A 19,573-nucleotide genomic window follows, 5' to 3' on the forward strand; every position below is an offset into this window, starting at 1 on the left:
AGGCGAGAGTCAGAATTGGCGGCTTTGTCTCACAAAAGCACATATCTGATTTTCCATTCGGACAGGGCAGAACTGCGGACTCGTCCCCAGTTTCTCCCTAAGGTGGTGTCAGTGTTTCACCTGAACCAACCTATTGTGGTGCCTGCAGCTACTAGGGACTTGGAGGACTCCAAGTTGCTGGACGTTGTCAGGGCCCTGAAAATATATGTTTCCAGGACGGCTGGAGTCAGGAAAACTGACTCGCTGTTTATCCTGTATGCACCCAACAAGCTGGGTGCTCCTGCTTCTAAGCAGACGATTGCGCGTTGGATTTGTAGTACAATTCAGCTTGCACATTCTGTGGCAGGCCTGCCACAGCCAAAATCTGTAAATGCCCATTCCACAAGGAAGGTGGGCTCATCTTGGGCGGCTGCCCGAGGGGTCTCGGCTTTACAACTTTGCTGAGTTGCTACTTGGTCAGGGGCAAACACGTTTGCAAAATTCTACAAATTTGATACCCTGGCTGAGGAGGACCTGGAGTTCTCTCATTCGGTGCTGCAGAGTCATCCGCACTCTCCCGCCCGTTTGGGAGCTTTGGTATAATCCCCATGGTCCTGACGGAGTCCCCAGCATCCACTTAGGACGTCAGAGAAAATAAGAATTTACTTACCGATAATTCTATTTCTCGTAGTCCGTAGTGGATGCTGGGCGCCCATCCCAAGTGCGGATTGTCTGCAATACTTGTACATAGTTATTGTTACAAAAATCGGGTTGTTATTGTTGTGAGCCATCTTTTCAGAGGCTCCTCTGTTATCATGCTGTTAACTGGGTTCAGATCACAAGTTGTACAGTGTGATTGGTGTGGCTGGTATGAGTCTTACCCGGGATTCAAAATCCTTCGTTATTGTGTACGCTCGTCCGGGCACAGTATCCTAACTGAGGCTTGGAGGAGGGTTATAGGGGGAGGAGCCAGTGCACACCACCTAGTCCTAAAGCTTTTATTTTTGTGCCCTGTCTCCTGCGGAGCCGCTAATCCCCCATGGTCCTGACGGAGTCCCCAGCATCCACTACGGACTACGAGAAATAGAATTATCTGTAAGTAAATTCTTATTTTCTCTGTTTTTCTGTCACATTTTCCCTTTAGAAATCCTCTGTTTGTGCTGTCACACTGCACGGGGGGTTTGTGTTATGTATTATATCTGCTGATATTGGTGGTTATTCTGAGTTGTTCGCTAGCTGTTTTCGGTCGCTGCGCAGCGATCAGGCAAAAAAGCGGCATTTCTGCGCATGCGGCGCAATACGCACAACGTACTTTCACAACAGCCGAATTAGTTTAATACAAGGTCTAGCGACTCTTTTCAGTCGCACTGCTGACCGCAGAGTGATTGACATGAAGTAGGATCCTGGCGAGTCGGTAGTGACGCTGCAGTAGTACGCTGGGCTGGCGTTCCGGTCAAATGTTCTCCACGGCTGATTAAACAGGTTCAATTAACACCGCTGCGGGTGAAAGTGGCTGGCAACACTCAGTGCGTCCGTGAGCAATGCAAAGGAGTGACGTCAACGCGTTTCGTCCCGTATCCCGGGACTTCCTCGTCTGCGTACTACTGCAGCGTCACTACCGACTCGCCAGGATCCTACCATCTGCACTTTGCTAGTGCCAACGGCGGATGCACGGTAGCTGCTCCGGTACCTCTTGTGCCGCGTCATTGCATCTTCCCGCAGGACGGGTAACTATAATCAGCGGCTTCTCCTCTGCACTGGGACGCCAGTAGCATAGAGGTACAAGAGCTTTCTCTTATTCATTCTCCATTAGGCTGTACTAACTGTCATTCATCAGTTTCAATTGATACAAAGAGACCATAATCAGGTCTATGTGGCAACATTGAAGTGACACTATCTACCAACTTTTTATTTCAGTGATTTATTCAGCAAACATATCAGTGTGCTTGAGCCAGTTTTAAACATTTGTTTTTACAATTGTTCTTTTATTTATCTTGTGTGTGTTATTAAATTTGTCTATTAGCAAGTTCCGCGTGAGCTGTTGATTGATTAAAGCAGACACCTATATATTTATATTTATTTTTATATATTTTTATTCACTAAGTACCAAATAATCAAGCTCACTTCAAGCGCAGCACTTGTGTATATATTTTTAAGACTGCATGTCTACCTAGTACTACTCCTTTGGCTCCGAAGGCTAAGAGTACTTCCTTTCATTCCTTTCGCCCTCCGGGTAAAGCAAAGGGTCAGGCGTACCCGAAACAGTCTTGCACTTCCAAAACCACCAAGCCCAAGCCTAAACGTGCCTGGGCTGCCCATCAGCCGGCTTCCAAATTTGACAAGCCTGCGACATGATGGGGCAGGCCTCCCCCTTGGGGATCCGAAGGTGGGAGGCCGACTTCTACAGTTCACGCAGGTATGGTTGAAGACCACTTCAAACGCTTGGGTACGAGAAGTCGTCACTCACGGATACGCTTTATCCTTCGACACGTCTTCCTCCTTCGACACGTCTGACGGACATCCATTCGGATCATGTGAAGGCAACAACTCTCCGTTTAGTAGTACAATCCCTCCTGGACAACATAGTGGTGGTGTCTCTGGCTCAGAGGGGCTGGGGGTACTATTCAACGCTGTTCCTTGTCCCCAAACCGAATGGTTCCTCCCGGCCCATTCTCAACCTCTAATCTTTGAACAAGTTTGTGAGGGTCTCCAAGTTTCATATGGAGACACTTCGCTCTATTGTCCTGGCTTTGAAATCAGGGGACTCTATGGTATACCTGCATATCCCTATTGCCATGTCACATCAGCAATACCTGCGGTTTGCTATTGCCAATCTCCATTTACCAATTCCGGGCCCTACCGTTTGGTGTGACCACGGCTCTGCAAATTTTCACCAAGTTCATGGCAGTTTATGACGGCTTCACTCCGCCGTCGGGGAATCCGGATCCTGCCGTATCTGGACGACCTGCTGATCCTGGCCAATTTCCCAGAAGTTCTCCTCCGTCATTTGGCTCTGACGGTCCAGTTTCTGCAAGCCCACAGGTGGCTCATCGACTGGAAGAAATCATCCCTGGTCCCTGCCCAGAGCATGGTGCATTTGGGAGCGTTGTTGGACACACACAACCAGAGGTTGTTTTTGTCACAGGAGAAAGTCCTCAAGCTTCAGGAGAAGATGCGTTGCTTCCTCTCTCGTCCGTGTGTCGATACACTTGGCGATGCAAGTACTAGGCCTCATGGTGTCGTCGGCTTTCGACACGGTGGAGTATGCTCACTTTCATTCCTGCCCTCTGCAGAAACGGATTCTTGTCAAGTGGGATGGCCTGCCTCACCGGATCAGGTCTCAAATGATCTCCTTGTCTCTGAGGTCCGTATGTCACTGACCTGATGGGGGGAGCTTCCTGCGGCGGCCAGAGCTGGCAGCGAGAGTGATATCTGCGGTGACGGGGGAGGCACTACAGGTACTACTCTCATCCCTGTAGCCCGCCGCACCGCTCCCAGTCTCCTCACCTCAATCCGACTTGTTTTCAAGTCTGATTGAGTTTGTCCTGTTGGATTTGTCCCCGTTTTCGGGGGACAGTCGGGTTTCCCGAATTGTCGGGAAAAAATGTTCCCCTATTGAATAGGTCGGAACCTCTTCCGACCTATTCCAGTCGGAAACTGCTGTCTTTCCGACAAGACGGCAGTTTCTGACCCTTATTGAATACAGGCCTATGATGAAGGCCCGTAACCAGGACCTGGCCCGGCTGTCTTTGACGGCGTGGCTCTTGACGCTTTAGTCTTGAGGGCTAAAGGGTTTTCTGAGGCGGTCATTCAAACTATGTTGCAGGCCTGGAAACCGGATTCTGCTCAAATTTACCATAGAGTCTGGAATGCTTACTTTACTTGGTGCACATCATGACGTTTACAAGTTTAGTACGGCCAAACTTTTGGCCTTCCTACAACAGGGCCTGGACTTGGGCCTTTGGCTGGCCTCCCTCAAGGTTCATATTTCTGCCTTGTCGGTATGGTTTCAGAGGAAAATTGCGACTCTGCCTGATGTTCATACATTCACTCGTATGTTTTACGGATACAACCTCCCTACATCCCACCTGTGGCTCCTTGGGATTTATTGGTGGTTCTGGAGGCTCTGCAAGAGTCTCCGTTTGCACCTCTTAAATCTGCGGACCTTAAGTGGCTTTCCCTCCAAGGTCTTGTTTCCGCTGACTTATGCCTCTGCTAGACGGGTATCAGATTTGGGTGCCATGTCTTGTAGGTCCCCCTATCTGATTTTTTCACCGTGACTGAACGGTTCTTAAAACGCGCCCTGGTTATCTACCAAAGGTGGTGTCTTCTTTCTACCTTAACCAAGAGATTGTGGTTCTGGCCTTTATCTCTCCGGATTTATCCTCCAAATAGCGGTCTTTGGATGGGGTACGGGCTCTCCGTATCTATGTGAAGAGGACAGTCTCCGTTAGGAAGTCTGATTCTCTCTTTGTACTGTTTGGTTTTCACAAACGTGGCATTGTAATCCATCTGGCCAAGGTCTGCTTGTTAGCAGGCCGCTAACAAGCAGACCTTGGCCAGATGGATTACAATGGGGATTGCACATGCTTATGTACAGGCTGGTCTTCCAGCTCCTGCTACCATCAAAGCCCATTGTACTCGGTCTGTTGGACCTTCTTGGGCGGCCCGCTGTGATGCGACCCTTGAACAATTGTGCAAGGCGGCTACGTGGTCCTCAGTGAACACGTTCATAAGGTTCTATGACTTCGATACTTCCGCCTCCCAGGATGCTTCCTTTGGACGCCAGGTTCTTGTGGCCGTTTCAGTGCGTCCCCTCCCATAAGGAACTGCTTTAGGACATCCCCGATGTTATTCCCAGTGGAATACCAGTGTGCCCCGCTGCAGAAAAGGAGATTTATGGTAAGAACTTACCCTTGTTAAATCTTTCTGTGAGGTACACTGGATTCCACAGAGCGCCCACCCTGACGCACTTAGCTTCTTTGGGTTGGTATGGCATTAGCCGCTGATACCTTCTCCTGTCGTGAGACTGTGGTGTCTGTGGCTACTAACTGTTGTCGTCTCTTTTACCTGGTACTACATTGGACTGGTTACCAAAACTGAGTTCCAGTGCACGGAGGCGGCACTGAGCATCTTGGGAACAGTCAAAGCTTTTAGCCTGTTGTTGCCTCGGATCAAAATCCTACTCTACACCCCCGATGTTATTCCCTGTGGAATCTAGTGTACCTCACAGAAAGAGATTTAACAAGTCTAAGTTCTTACCATAATTCTCCTTTCTCTTACGTCCTAGAGGATGCTGGGGACTCCGTAAGGACCATGGGGTATAGACGGGCTCCGCAGGAGATAGGGCACCTAAAAAGAACTTTGACTATGGGTGTGCACTGGCTCCTCCCTCTATGTCCCTCCTCCAGACCTCAGTTAGATCTTGTGCCCAGAGGAGAATGGGTGCACTGCAGAGAGCTCTCCAGAATTTTCTGTTAAAGAAGAATTTTGTTAGGTTTTTTTTATTTTCAGGGAGTCCTGTTGGCAACAGGCTCCCTGCATCGTGGAAGTGAGGAGAGAGAAGCAGAGCTGGCTTGTCAAGTTGGGCTCTGTTTCTAGGCTACTGGACACCATTAGCTCCAGAGGGAGTCGGAACACAGGTGTCACCTGGGGTTCGTCCCGGAGCCGCGCCGCCGTCCTCACAGATGCCGAAGATAGAAGCCGGATGAGAAGGCAGAAGACATCAGATCTTCATGCGCCATTGCTCCCAGTCACACACACACACAGAGCAGCACTGAAGGGTACAGGGGGGGGGGGGGCGCAAAGGCAAATTGATTAGGCAGTAAATCTATGATCCCCGCCATATTTATTGAAAAATCACTGGGACCGAAGCCCACCGTCGGGTGGGCGGGGCTTGATCCTCAGCACTAACCAGCGCCATTTTCTCCACAGAAACTGTATGAGGAAAACGCTGGCTCCCTGGTCTCTCCCCTGCTGAACTTCACAGGCTGGAAAAAAGAGGAGGGGGGCACATTAGCGATGCAGTGAGTGGGAATTGGTATATTATATATAGAAAAGCGCTATCTGGTCATATATTTTCCAGTGTCTTTAAGCGCTGGTTTGTGCTGGCATACTCTGTCTCTCCTAAGGGCCTGTTTGGGGTTTTGTCCCCTTATAGGTTAATCCCTGTGTGTGTGTGGGGTGTCGGTACGTGTGTGTCGACATGTCTGAGGCGGAAGGCTTCTCCAAGGAGGAGGTGAAGCAAATGAGTGGTGTGTCCCCGTCGGTTGTGCCGACTTCGGATTGGATGGACTTGTGGCATATGTTGAATGCAAGTGTGGCATCTTTACATAAAAGGCTTGATAAGGCTGAATCAGGGCGGACATCAGGGGGTCAATCCTCGGATTGGACCGACTCACAGGGCCCGTCGGGGTCTCAAAAGCGTCCCTTAACACAAGACACTACTACCGACACGGATTCTGATTCCAGTGTCGACTACGACGAAGTAAAATTGCACCCTAGGGTGACTAAAACCATTCAGTGTATGATTGTGGCAATAAGGGATGTGTTGCATATTGAGGATGAACCCTCGGTCCCCGACACAAGGGTACACATGTTCAAGGAAAATAAACCGATTATTAACTTTCCCACATCTCATGAATTAAATTACTTCTTTGGAAAAGCTTGGGAGACTCCGGAAAAGAGACCGCAGATCCCCAAAAGAATTTATATGGCATACCCCTTCCCTAAACAGGACAGGGAGATTTGGGACTTACCCCCCACTGTGGACAAGGCCCTGACGCGCTTATCCAAGAAAGTAGCGCTACCATCTCCGAACACAGCGGCCCTTAAAGACCCAGCAGATCGCAGGCAAGAAACTACCTTAAAGGGTATTTATTCTCATACAGGTGCTGTGCTAAGACCGACAATTGCGTCGGCATGGGTGTGTAGCGCAATTGCAGCTTGGACAGATGAGCTGACAGATCAATTTGATACTATGGATAAGGATACTATATTCCTAACTCTAGCCCATATAAAAGACGCAGTCTTCTTTACGAGGGATGCTCAAAGGGACATTGGATTGCTAGCTTCTAGGGCCAATGCCATGTCTATCTCAGCAAGAAGATCCTTATGGACTATCCAATGGACGGGTGATGCGGTTTGCAAGAAACATATGGAAGTACTACCCTATAAGGGGGATGTATTGTTTGGGGATGGGCTGACGGACCTCGTTTCCACAGCTACAGCAGGTAAATCAAATTTTTTACCATATATTCCCCAACAGCAAAAGAAAGTAACACCCTATCAGATGCAGTCCTTTCGGTTGCATAAGTCCAAAAGAGGTCGGGGATCCTCTTTCCTCGCCAGAGGTAAGGGCAGAGGCAAGAGAGCACCTGGTGCGGCAGGTGCCCAGGAACAAAAGTCCTCCCCGGCTGCTCCAAAACCCACAGCATGACGCTGGGGCTCCCCTGAGCGAGTCCGCACCGGTGGGGGCACGTCTTCGACTTTTCAGTCAGGCCTGGGTCAGTTCGGACCTGAATCCATGGGTTTTGGAAATAGTTTCCCAGGGTTACAAACTGGAATTCGAGGAGGTGCCCCCGCGCCGATTTTTCAAATCGGCCCTCCCAGCTTCCACATCGGAACGGGATGTAGTGTTAGCTGCAATTTAAACGCTGTGTATTCAGCAAGTGATAATCAAGGTTCCCCTGCACCAGCAGGGAAGAGGTTACTACTCAACCCTATTTGTGGTCCCGAAACCGGACGGTTCGGTCAGACCGATTTTGAATCTGAAATCCCTAAACCTGTACATAAAAAGATTCAAATTAAAAATGGAATCACTCAGAGCGATAATAGCCAACATGGAGGAGGGGGAGTTTATGGTGTCTCTGGACATAAAGGATGTGTACCTTCATGTCCCCATATATGCCCCCCATCTGGAATACCTGAGATTCGCTGTACAGGATTGTCATTACCAATTTCAGACGTTGCCGTTTGGACTTACCACGGCCCTGAGGATATTCACCAAGATAATGGCGGAAATGATGGTTGTCCTGCGCAAGCATGGAGTCACAATTATCCCATACTTGAACGATCTCCTGATAAAAGCGAGATCAAGGGAGAAATTGCTGAGCAGTGTGCCGCTCTCTCTGAGAGTGCTCCAGCAACACTGTTGGATTCTAAATCTACCGAAGTCACAGTTGATTCTGACAACTTGACTGCCGTTCCTAGGTATAATACTGGATACGGAACAAATTAAGGTCTTTCTCCCAATAGAGAAAGCCCAGGACATCCAGAACATGGTCAGAGACCTGCTAAAACCGAAAAGGGTGTCAGTTCACCAATGCACTACAGTTCTGGGAAAAATGGTGGCGGCCTACGAGGCCATTCCCTTCGGCAGGTTCCATGCAAGGACTTTTCAATGGGACCTTCTGGACAAGTGGTCCGGGTCCCATCTGCACTTACATCGGAAAATAACTTTGTCCCCAGGGGCCAGGGTGTCTCTCCTGTGGTGGTTGCAAAGTGCTCACCTCCTGGAGAGTCGCAGGTTCGGAATTCAGGATTGGATCCTGGTTACCACGGACGCGAGCCTCCGAGGATGGGGAACAGTCACACAAGGAAGAAATTTTCAGGGACTGTGGTCATACTAGGAGTCCTGTCTACACATCAATGTGTTGGAACTCAGGGCCATTTACAACGGCCTTCGACAAGCGGAGAGTCTTCTTCGAAACCTACCGGTTCTGATTCAATCAAACAATGTCACAGCAGTGGCTCATGTGAACCGCCAAGGCGGGACAAGAAGCAGAGTCGCGATGGCGGACGCCACCAGGATTCTTTGCTGGGCGGAAAATCACGTAAGCGCTCTGTCGGCTGTCTTCATTCTGGGAGTGGACAACTGAGAAGCAGACTTCCTCAGCAGACACGATCTCCATCCAGGAGAGTGGGGACTTCATCAAGAAGTCTTTGCAGACGTAACGCATCTTTGGGGAACTCCTCAAATAGACATGATGGCGTCACGCCTCAACAAAAAGCTTCGGAGGTATTGTGCCAGGTCTCGGGACCCTCAGGCAGTAGCAGTAGACGCTCTGGTAACACCGTGGGTGTTCAAATCGGTCTACGTGTTTCCTTCTCTTCCTCTCATCACAAAGTTGTTGAGGATCATAACACGAAGAAGAGTACAGACTATACTCGTCCCAGACTGGCCTTGAAGGGCCTGGTACTCGGATCTACAAGAGATGCTCACAGGAGATCCCTGGCCTCTTCCTCTGAGGGAAGACCTGTTGCAACAGGGGCCCTGTGTATTTCAAGACTTGCCGCGGTTACGTTTGACTGCATGGCGGTTGAACGCAGAATCCTAGCGGAAAAGGGGATTCCGGAAGAGGTCATCCCTACTTTAATAAAGGCTAGGAAGGAGGTGACTGTTAAGCATTATCACCGTATCTGGCGAAAGTATGTGTCTTGGTGTGAGACCAAGAATTCGCCTACGGAAGATTTTCATCTGGGTCGTCTTCTCCACTTCCTACAGACAGGAGTGGATATGGGCCTGAAATTAGGCTCTGTTAAGGTACAGATTTCGGCCCTCTCGATTTTCTTTCAGAAGGAATTGGCTTCTCTTCCAGAAGGCCAGACGTTTGTAAAGGGAGTGCTGCACAGCCAGCCCCCTTTTGTGCCTCCAGTGGCACCATGGGACCTGAACGTGGTGTTGCAGTTCCTAAAATCACACTGGTTTGAACCGCTTAACAAGGTTGAGTTGAAATGTCTTACCTGGAAGGTGGGCATGTTGTTGGCCTTAGCATCAGCAAGGCGAGTGTCAGAATTGGCGGCTTTGTCACACAAGAGCCCCTACTTGATTTTTCATGTGGATCGAGCTGAATTGAGGACACGTCCGCAATTTTTGCCTAAAGTGGTTTCTTCATTCCATATGAATCAACCTATTGTGGTGCCTGTGGCTACAAGTGACCTGGAGGATTCCAGATCCCTGGTCGTAGTCAGGGCCTTAAAGATTTATGTAGCCAGGATGGCTAGAATTAGGAAAACAGAGGCTCTGTTTGTCCTGTATGCTGCTAATAAGATTGGTGCACCTGCTTCGAAGCAAACTATTGCTCGCTGGATCTGTAATACGATTCAGCAGGCTCATTCTACGGCTGGATTGCCGGTACCAAATTCGGTTAAGGCCCATTCCACTAGGAATGTGGGCTCTTCTTGGGCGGCTGCCCGAGGCATCTCGGCGTTACAGCTTTGCCGAGCGGCGACTTGGTCGGGGTCAAACACTTTTTTGCTAAATTCTACAAGTTTGATACCCTGGCTGATTAGGATCTAGCGTTTGCTCAGTCGGTGCTGCAGAGTCATCCGCACTCTCCCGCCCGATTGGATGCTTTGGTATAAACCCCATGGTCCTTACGGAGTCCCCAGCATCCTCTAGGACGTAAGAGAAAATAAGATTTTAAACCTACCGGTAAATCTATTTCTCCTAGTCCGTAGAGGATGCTGGGCGCCCGTCCCAGTGCGGAAACTCTGCAAGACTTGTATATAGTTATTGCTTACATAAGGGTTATGTTACAGTTGGAATAGGTCTTGGACCGTTACTGTCGTTTGTTCATACTGTTAACTGGTTATGTATGTTCCAGGTTACATGGTATGATTGGTGTGGGCTGGTATGAATCTTGCCCTTGGATTGCTAAATCCTGCCTTGTATTGTCCATCTTCTCTGGGCACAGTTCTCTAACTGAGGTCTGGAGAAGGGGCATAGAGGGAGGAGCCAGTGCACACCCCTAGTCAAAGTTCTTTTTAGGTGTCCTATCTCCTGCGGAGCCCGTCTATACCCCATGGTCCTTACGGAGTCCCTAGCATCCTCTACGGACTAGGAGAAATAGATTTACCGGTAGGTATAAAATCTTATTATTATTTTTTTTTTTGTTATTAATTTTTGTAACTTTTTTCGTTCAAACATCTGTCAGCAACATTGTAAACATTGCGACCATCACGACTATACTTTTAACAGCAGGGACAGCCACCAGGTACACGGGGGGGGGGGGGCTTGAGGGGGGGATTGATTTACACTTTCCCAGTGGCTGCTATTGTCTGCAGCCGCTGGGTGGGTGTCCTGCCGTGCAGATTGATCGGCAGCATGGCAGACACTGGGTGGAGGGTGTGGGAAGGCAGAGGTGACCTTCCGGTCCCTGTGAGACCCAGGTGACCAGATAATTCACCAGACAAGAATATCTTCAAATAACAGGCCTACTTATTTACTAATGAATCCGTTCAAATTATTTTAAGATTAAAATGTAACATACAGTACTCTGATACATTATATCACCTTGTTTTGTTCCTCAGTACGTGCATCTATCTATGAATGGAGCGAAGTATGTTTTCTGCTGCAGCTTGCAGTCTAATGGGTTTTTTTTCCGTTGCCTGATCTTATTAGTGTGTAAATGGTTACATCTGTCTTCTGTATACTTCTGCCTTTGTTTTATGCATTAGTAGTTCAGTGCACTAATTATTGTGTTAAGTGTATAGCACCTTTTGTTACTTAGGATTACAGGACACTGCAGAGTTTCTGTCCATTGACTAGTACTGGTAAATTGAACAGATGTTATTAGGGGAGGGGTAGAGCTTGCTAGTGAGAATTTCAGAAGGGGTGTGGGAAGGTGCAGGACAGTAGCCATAGTCACAAATAGCCACATAAGAGTCTTGCCAAGATAAACAAGGACATTGCAGCAAGAAAGACAAGTAAGGGGGTTTAAAAGAGAAACAAATGATAAACTATGGCTGCATAAGTAAGCAGAGAGGGGAATGGAAACTTGGACTGTAGCAGACAAGTGAGGAAAGGAGGTAATGAGGAGGAGGACTTGTTGAGAGGGATTTTATTCAGGGAAACACATGGGGAGGAGCTGAAGACAGCTGGGCCTTTAACTAGCTCATGGTTTAGAAAATCTCCACGTGACCATTTCTCCTCCTCTCCTGACAGGCTTTACATTTTATTAGACAAGAGTCAAGAGCATCAGGAGGACAGAAATCGCACTATGTCTGTAAAGGATAAACCACGGGACAAGTGAGTGACTGATGTCTAAGCCTCTTTACTTTGTTTCTTATTTCTATCTCATATTCTGTCTGTCATATTTCCCTCTCATACCCTCTGGATTATCCTCTTTCCTCTACTATAACTAATCTGTCATGTTCCACATGCCAGAGTGCATAACTGGAGCTGCTTGTTACTGGAAGGTATGTGACTGCTTCCTGATCAGCCAGTTCTCTCTGCCTAAGTGTTCAGCGGCAGTACATGTCACTCGTTACTTCCACCTGTCACTCTATGAAGTGTGTGTATTCTTAATGTATCATGTGTCGCAGCTGACTGTGTTATTCTGCATGGGGAATTGATACATTTATATCTCATTTTGTCGCATTGCACTGCAAGTGTTATATGTTCACTGACTTTATGAGAAAACAAAATGTCTCGCATTTATATATGGCATGACATTGCATTGGCAGTGAACCAGGCTGCTGTATTTTCTAAATGAGGAATTCGTTAATTTGCAGAACAGGGATTAGTACATGCATATAGAGTTTTTAATTGGGTCTTTCTAGATAGAATATTGAACTGTTGACCATTCTGTAAGCAGGCTATGTTACAGTTCACGGTGCAGTTCTGATGTTGTGTTGCTGATCTCACTTTTATATGCTTACTCTTACTTTTATATGCTTCCTGCTTTCTCTTGTTTTAACAGGTTCCACTTTGTCAGTATTATATTCCTCATCCTGGGTCTTGGGACTCTGCTGCCCTGGAACTTTTTCATCACTGCAATTCCAGTGAGTGACCCAGCTTTACAACCGTGCTGAGTACTTTGACATTACTGAAACTGCCTGTAGGGTCATACCTTTCACAGTGTAGTTTTTGCTCAGGGAAAGAAATAGAATTGTGATGTTTTAATGATAGATGTTTCTACAAGCCCATATTTTATTTTTAATACTGTATTATCATGTGGCCACTCTGACATTCTGTTGTCCCATGCATCCATAGGAAACCTGCGTTTTCTCTGACGTCCTAGTGGATACTGGGAACTCCGTAAGGACCATGGGGAATAGCGGCTCCGCAGGAGACTGGGCACAAAGTAAAAGCTTTAGGACTACCTGGTGTGCACTGGCTCCTCCCCCTATGACCCCCCTCCAAGCCTCAGTTAGATTTTTGTGCCCGGCCGAGAAGGGTGCATTCTAGGAGCTCTCCTGAGTTCTTAGGAAAAGTATAGTTTAGGTTTATTATTTTCAGTGAGTCCTGCTGGCAACAGGCTCACTGCATCGAGGGACTAAGGGGAGAAGAAGCGAACTCGCCTGCTTGCAGCCGGATTGGGCTTCTTAGGCTACTGGACACCATTAGCTCCAGAGGGACCGAGTCCGGTCCCAGAGCCGCGCCGCCGGCCCCCTTACAGAGCCAGAAGCAAGAAGAGGTCCGGAAAATCGGCGGCAGAAGACATCCTGTCTTCACCAAGGTAGCGCACAGCACTGCAGCTGTGCGCCATTGCTCCTCAGCACACTTCACACTTCGGTCACTGAGGGTGCAGGGCGCTAGGGGGGGCGCCCTGAGCAGCAATAAAAACACCTTGGCTCGCGAAAATACATCACATATAGCCCCCAGGGCTATATGGATGAATTTTAACCCCTGCCAGATTCCACAGAAAAGCGGGAGAAAAGTCCGCCAAGAAGGGGGCGGAGCCTATCTCCTCAGCACACTGGCGCCATTTTCCCTCACAGCTCCGCTGGAAGGACGTCTCCCTGGCTCTCCCCTGCAGTCCTGCACTACAGAAAAGGGTAAAAAAGAGTGGGGGGGCACTAATTAGGCGCAGTATTAACAATACAGCAGCTATAATGGGGAAAAACACATATAAGGTTATCCCTGTGTATATATATAGCGCTCTGGTGTGTGCTGGCATACTCTCCCTCTGTCTCCCCAAAGGGCTAGTGGGGTCCTGTCCTCTATGAGAGCATTCCCTGTGTGTGTGCTGTGTGTCGGTACGTTTGTGTCGACATGTATGAGGAGGAAAATGATGTGGAGGCGGAGCAATTGCCTGTAATAGAGATGTCACCCCCTAGGGAGTCGACAACTGAGTGGATGAGCTTATGGAAGGAATTACGTGACAGTGTCAGCTCTTTACAAAAGACAGTTGATGACATGAGACAGCCGGCTACTCAGCTTGTGCCTGTCCAGGCGTCTCATAGGCCGTCAGGGGCTCTAAAGCGCCCGTTACCTCAGATGGCAGATACAGACGCCGACACGGATACTGACTCCAGTGTCGACGGTGAAGAGACAAACGTGACTTCCAGTAGGGCCACACGTTACATGATTGCGGCAATGAAAGATGTTTTACACATTTCTGATAATACGAGTACCACCAAAAGGGGTATTATGTTCGGTGAGAAAAAACTACCTGTAGTTTTTCCTGAATCTGAGGAATTAAATGAGGTGTGTGATGAAGCGTGGGTTTCCCCCGATAAAAAACTGATAATTTCTAAAAAGTTATTGGCATTGTATCCTTTCCCGCCAGAGGTTAGGGCGCGTTGGGAAACACCCCCTAGGGTGGATAAAGCGCTCACACGCTTATCAAAACAGGTGGCTCTACCCTCTCCTGAGACGGCCGCCCTTAAGGAGCCTGCTGATAGAAAGCAGGAGAATATCCTAAAATGTATTTACACACATACTGGTGTTATACTGCGACCAGCAATCGCCTCAGCCTGGATGTGCAGTGCTGGGGTGGCTTGGTCGGATTCCCTGACTGAAAATATTGATACCCTGGATAGGGACAGTGTTTTGTTGACTGACTATAGAGCATTTAAAAGATGCATTTTTATATATGCGTGATGCACAGCGGGATATTTGCCGACTGGCATCAAGAGTAAGTGCGCTGTCCATTTCTGCCAGAAGAGGGTTATGGACGCGACAGTGGTCAGGTGATGCGGATTCCAAACGGCATATGGAAGTATTGCCTTATAAAGGGGAGGAGTTATTTGGGGTCGGTCTATCAGACCTGGTGGCCACGGCAACTGCTGGGAAGTCCACATTTTTACCCCAGGTCGCCTCTCAACATAAGAAGACGCCGTATTACCAGGCGCAGTCCTTTCGTCCCCATAAGGGCAAGCGGGCAAAAGGCTCCTCATTTCTGCCCCGTGGCAGAGGAAGGGGAAAAAGGCTGCAGCAGACAGCCAGTTCCCAGGAACAGAAGCCCTCTCCCGCTTCTGCCAAGTCCTCAGCATGACGCTGGGGCTTTACAAGCGGACTCAGGCACGGTGGGGGCACGTCTCAAGAATTTCAGCGCGCAGTGGGCTCACTCGCAAGTAGACCCCTGGATCCTTCAGGTGGTATCTCAGGGGTACAAATTGGAATTCGAGACATCTCCCCCTCGCCGGTTCCTAAAGTCTGCTTTACCAACGTCTCCCACCGACAGGGAGGCGGTATTGGAGGCCATTTACAAGCTGTATTCTCAGCAGGTGATAATCAAGGTACCCCTCCTACAACAGGGCAAGGGGTATTATTCAACGCTGTTTGTGGTACCGAAGCCGGACGGCTCGGTGAGACCTATTTTAAATCTAAAATCTTTGAACACTTACGGAGGTTCAAATTCAAAATGGAATCACTCAGGGCAGTGATAGCGAACCTGGAAGAAGGGGACTATATGGTGTCTTTGGACATCAAGGATGCTTACCTCCATGTCCCAATTTACCCTTCTCATCAAGGGTACCTCAGGTTTGTGGTACAGAACTGTCACTATCCGTTTCAGACGCTGCCGTTTGGATTGTCCACGGCACCCCGGGTCTTTACCAAGGTAATGGCCGAAATGATGATACTTCTTCGAAGAAAAGGCGTTTTAATTATCCCTTACTTGGACGATCTCCTGATAAGGGCAAGATCCAGGGAACAGTTAGTAGTCGGAGTAGCACTATCTCAAGTAGTGCTGCTGCAGCACGGGTGGATTCTAAATATCCCAAAATCGCAGCTGATTCCGACGACACGTCTGCTGTTTCTAGGGATGATTCTGGATACAGTCCAGAAAAAGGTGTTTCTCCCGGAGGAGAAAGCCAGGGAGTTATCCAAGCTAGTCAGAAACCTCCTGAAACCACGCCGAGTCTCAGTGCATCAATGCACACGGGTCCTGGGAAAAATGGTGGCTTCCTACGAAGCGATTCCATTCGGCAGATTCCACGCAAGAACATTCCAGTGGGATCTGCTGGACAAATGGTCCGGATCGCATCTTCAGATGCATCAGAGGATAACCCTGTCCCCAAGGACAAGGGTGTCTCTCCTGTGGTGGTTGCAGAGTGCTCATCTTCTAGAGGCCCGCAGATTCGGCATTCAGGACTGGGTTCTGGTGACCACGGATGCCAGCCTGAGAGGCTGGGGAGCAGTCACACAGGGAAGAAATTTCCAGGGCTTGTGGTCAAGCCTGGAGACATCACTTCACATAAATATACTAAAGCTAAGGGCCATTTACAATGCTCTAAGCCTAGCAAGACCTCGTCTGACTGGATCAACACCGGCTGACCCTGAAGCAAACATCACGGCAGTCGCCCACGTAAACAGACAGGGCGGCACAAGAAGCAGGAGGGCAATGGCAGAAGCTGCAAGGATTCTTCGCTGGGCGGAAAATCATGTGATAGCTCTGTCAGCAGTGTTCATTCCGGGAGTGGACAACTGGGAAGCAGACTTCCTCAGCAGGCACGATCTCCACCCGGGGGAGTGGGGACTTCATCCAGAAGTCTTCCACATGATTGTGAACCGTTGGGAAAAACCAAAGGTGGACATGATGGCGTCCCGCCTCAACAAAAAACTGGACAGGTACTGCGCCAGGTCAAGGGACCCTCAGGCAATAGCTGTGGACGCTCTGGTAACACCGTGGGTATACCAGTCAGTGTATGTGTTCCCTCCTCTGCCTCTCATACCCAAGGTACTGAGGTTTATAAGGCAGAGAGGAGTAAGAACTATACTCGTGGCTCCGGATTGGCCAAGAAGGACATGGTACCCGGAACTTCAAGAGATGCTCACAGAGGACCCGTGGCCTCTGCCTCTAAGAAGGGACCTGCTCCAGCAAGGACCCTGTCTGTTCCAAGACTTACCGCGGCTGCGTTTGACGGCATGGCGGTTGAACGCCGGATCCTAAAGGAAAAAGGCATTCCGGAGGAAGTCATCCCTACCCTGATGAAAGCCAGGAAGGATGTGACCGCAAAACATTATCACCGCATTTGGCGTGGTGCGAGGCCAGGAAGGCCCCAATGGAGGAATTTCTACTGGGTCGATTCCTGCATTTCCTGCAAACAGGAGTGTCTATGGGCCTCAAATTGGGGTCCATTAAGGTTCAAATTTCGTCCCTGTCGATTTTCTTCCAGAAAGAACTGGCTTCAGTTCCTGAAGTCCAGACGTTTGTCAAGGGAGTGCTGCATATACAGCCTCCTTTTGTGCCTCCAGTGGCACCTTGGGATCTCAATGTAGTTTTGGGGTTCTTCAAATCACATTGGTTTGAACCGCTTAAATCTGTGGATTTAAAATATCTCACATGGAAAGTGGCCATGCTGTTGGCCCTGGCTTCGGCCAGGCGCGTGTCAGAATTGGCGGCTTTGTCTTGCAAAAGCCCCTATCTGATTTTCCATTCGGACAGGGCAGAACTGAGGACTCGTCCTCAGTTTCTCCCTAAGGTGTTGTCAGCTTTTCACCTGAACCAACCTATTGTGGTGCCTATGGCTACTAGGGACTTGGAGGACTCCAAGCTGCTAGATGTTGTCAGGGCCCTAAAAATATATATTTCCAGGACGGCTGGAGTCAGAAAATCTGACTCGCTGTTTATCCTGTATGCACCCAATAAGCTGGGTGCTCCTGCTTCTAAGCAGACTATTGCTCGTTGGATTTGTAGTACAATTCAGCTTGCACATACTGTGGCAGGCCTGCCACAGCCAAAATCTGTAAATGCCCATTCCACAAGGAAGGTGGGCTCATCTTGGGCGGCTGCCCGAGGGGTCTCGGCTTTACAACTTTGCCGAGCAGCTACTTGGTCAGGGGCAAACACGTTTGCAAAATTCTACAAATTTGATACCCTGGCTGAGGAGGACCTGGAGTTCTCTCATTCGGTGCTGCAGAGTCATCCGCACTCTCCCGCCCGTTTGGGAGCTTTGGTATAATCCCCATGGTCCTTACGGAGTTCCCAGCATCCACTAGGACGTCAGAGAAAATAAGAATTTACTTACCGATAATTCTATTTCTCGTAGTCCGTAGTGGATGCTGGGCGCCCATCCCAAGTGCGGATTATCTGCATTACTTGTACATAGTTATTGTTAACTAAATCGGGTTATTGTTGTAGTGAGCCATCTTTTCGAGAGGCTCCTCTGTTATCATACTGTTAACTGGGTTCAGATCACAGGTTGTACGGTGTGATTGGTGTGGCTGGTATGAGTCTTACCCGGGATTCATAAATCCTTCCTTATTGTGTACGCTCGTCCGGGCACAGTATCCTAACTGAGGCTTGGAGGGGGGTCATAGGGGGAGGAGCCAGTGCACACCAGGTAGTCCTAAAGCTTTTACTTTGTGCCCAGTCTCCTGCGGAGCCGCTATTCCCCATGGTCCTTACGGAGTTCCCAGCATCCACTACGGACTACGAGAAATAGAATTATCGGTAAGTAAATTCTTATTTCTCTGACGTCCTAGTGGATGCTGGGAACTCCGTAAGGACCAAGGGGAATAGCGGGCTCCGAAGGAGGCTGGGCACTCTAGAAAGATCTTAGACTACCTGGTGTGCACTGGCTCCTCCCACTATGACCCTCCTCCAAGCCTCAGTTAGATTTCGTGCCCGGCCGAGGTTGGATGCACACTAGGGGCACTCCTGAGCTCTTAGAAAGTTATAGTCTTAGATTTTTTTATTTTCAGTGAGACCTGCTGGCAACAGGCTCACTGCAGCGAGGGACTAAGGGGAGAAGAAGCGAACTCGCCTGCTTGCAGCCGGATTGGGCTTCTTAGGCTACTGGACACCATTAGCTCCAGAGGGACCGACCGCAGGCCCAGTCCTTGGTGTTCGGTCCCGGAGCCGCGCCGCCGTCCCCCTTACAGAGCCAGAAGCCAGAAGATGGTCCGGAAAATCGGCGGCATGAAGACTGTCTTCTCCAAGGTAGCGCACAGCACTGCAGCTGTGCGCCATTGCTCCTCATACACACTTCACACTGCGGTCACTGAGGGTGCAGGGTGCTGGGGGGGGGGGGGGGCGGGCGCGGGGCGCGCCCAGAGGCAGCAATAAAAACACCTTGGCTGGCTAAAATACCTCAATATATAGCCCCAGGGGCTATATATGAGGTAAATACCCCTGCCAGATTCCGTTAAAAAGCGGGAGAATAGGCCGCGATAAAGGGGCGGAGCCTATCTCCTCAGCACACTGGCGCCATTTTTCCCTCACAGCTCCGCTGGAAGGAAGCTCCCTGGCTCTTCCCTGCAGTTTACAGTCACAGTAAGAGGGAAAAAAGAGGGGGGGCATTAAATTTGGCTAGATATATCTATATATTATTGAAAAGCAGCTATTAGGGACATAACTCAGTTAGTCCCTGTACATATATAGCGCTCTGGTGTGTGCTGGCATACTCTTACTCTGTCCCC

At 49.2% G+C, this 19,573-nt stretch overlaps 1 protein-coding gene across 4 annotated transcripts in view; it reads left to right on the forward strand.

Moving 5' to 3' along the window:
- The window catches only part of SLC29A2 (solute carrier family 29 member 2), a 312,574-nt gene that overhangs the window by 131,629 nt on the left and 161,372 nt on the right, over positions 1-19,573 (forward strand). For 3 of the 4 annotated variants that reach the window (XM_063945097.1, XM_063945098.1, XM_063945096.1), the window contains exons 2-3: positions 11,927-12,010; positions 12,684-12,765. In XM_063945097.1, coding sequence (XP_063801167.1) covers positions 11,982-12,010; positions 12,684-12,765 — 111 coding nt within the window. In that variant the 5' untranslated portion in view covers positions 11,927-11,981. Of the gene's footprint in view, positions 1-11,649; positions 11,791-11,926; positions 12,011-12,683; positions 12,766-19,573 lie in introns of those variants that run through there. The other variant, XM_063945099.1, reaches the window with a different exon arrangement.

Source organism: Pseudophryne corroboree, chromosome 11 (genome assembly GCF_028390025.1).
Source record: "Pseudophryne corroboree isolate aPseCor3 chromosome 11, aPseCor3.hap2, whole genome shotgun sequence".
NCBI classification, from domain to species: domain Eukaryota; kingdom Metazoa; phylum Chordata; class Amphibia; order Anura; family Myobatrachidae; genus Pseudophryne; species Pseudophryne corroboree.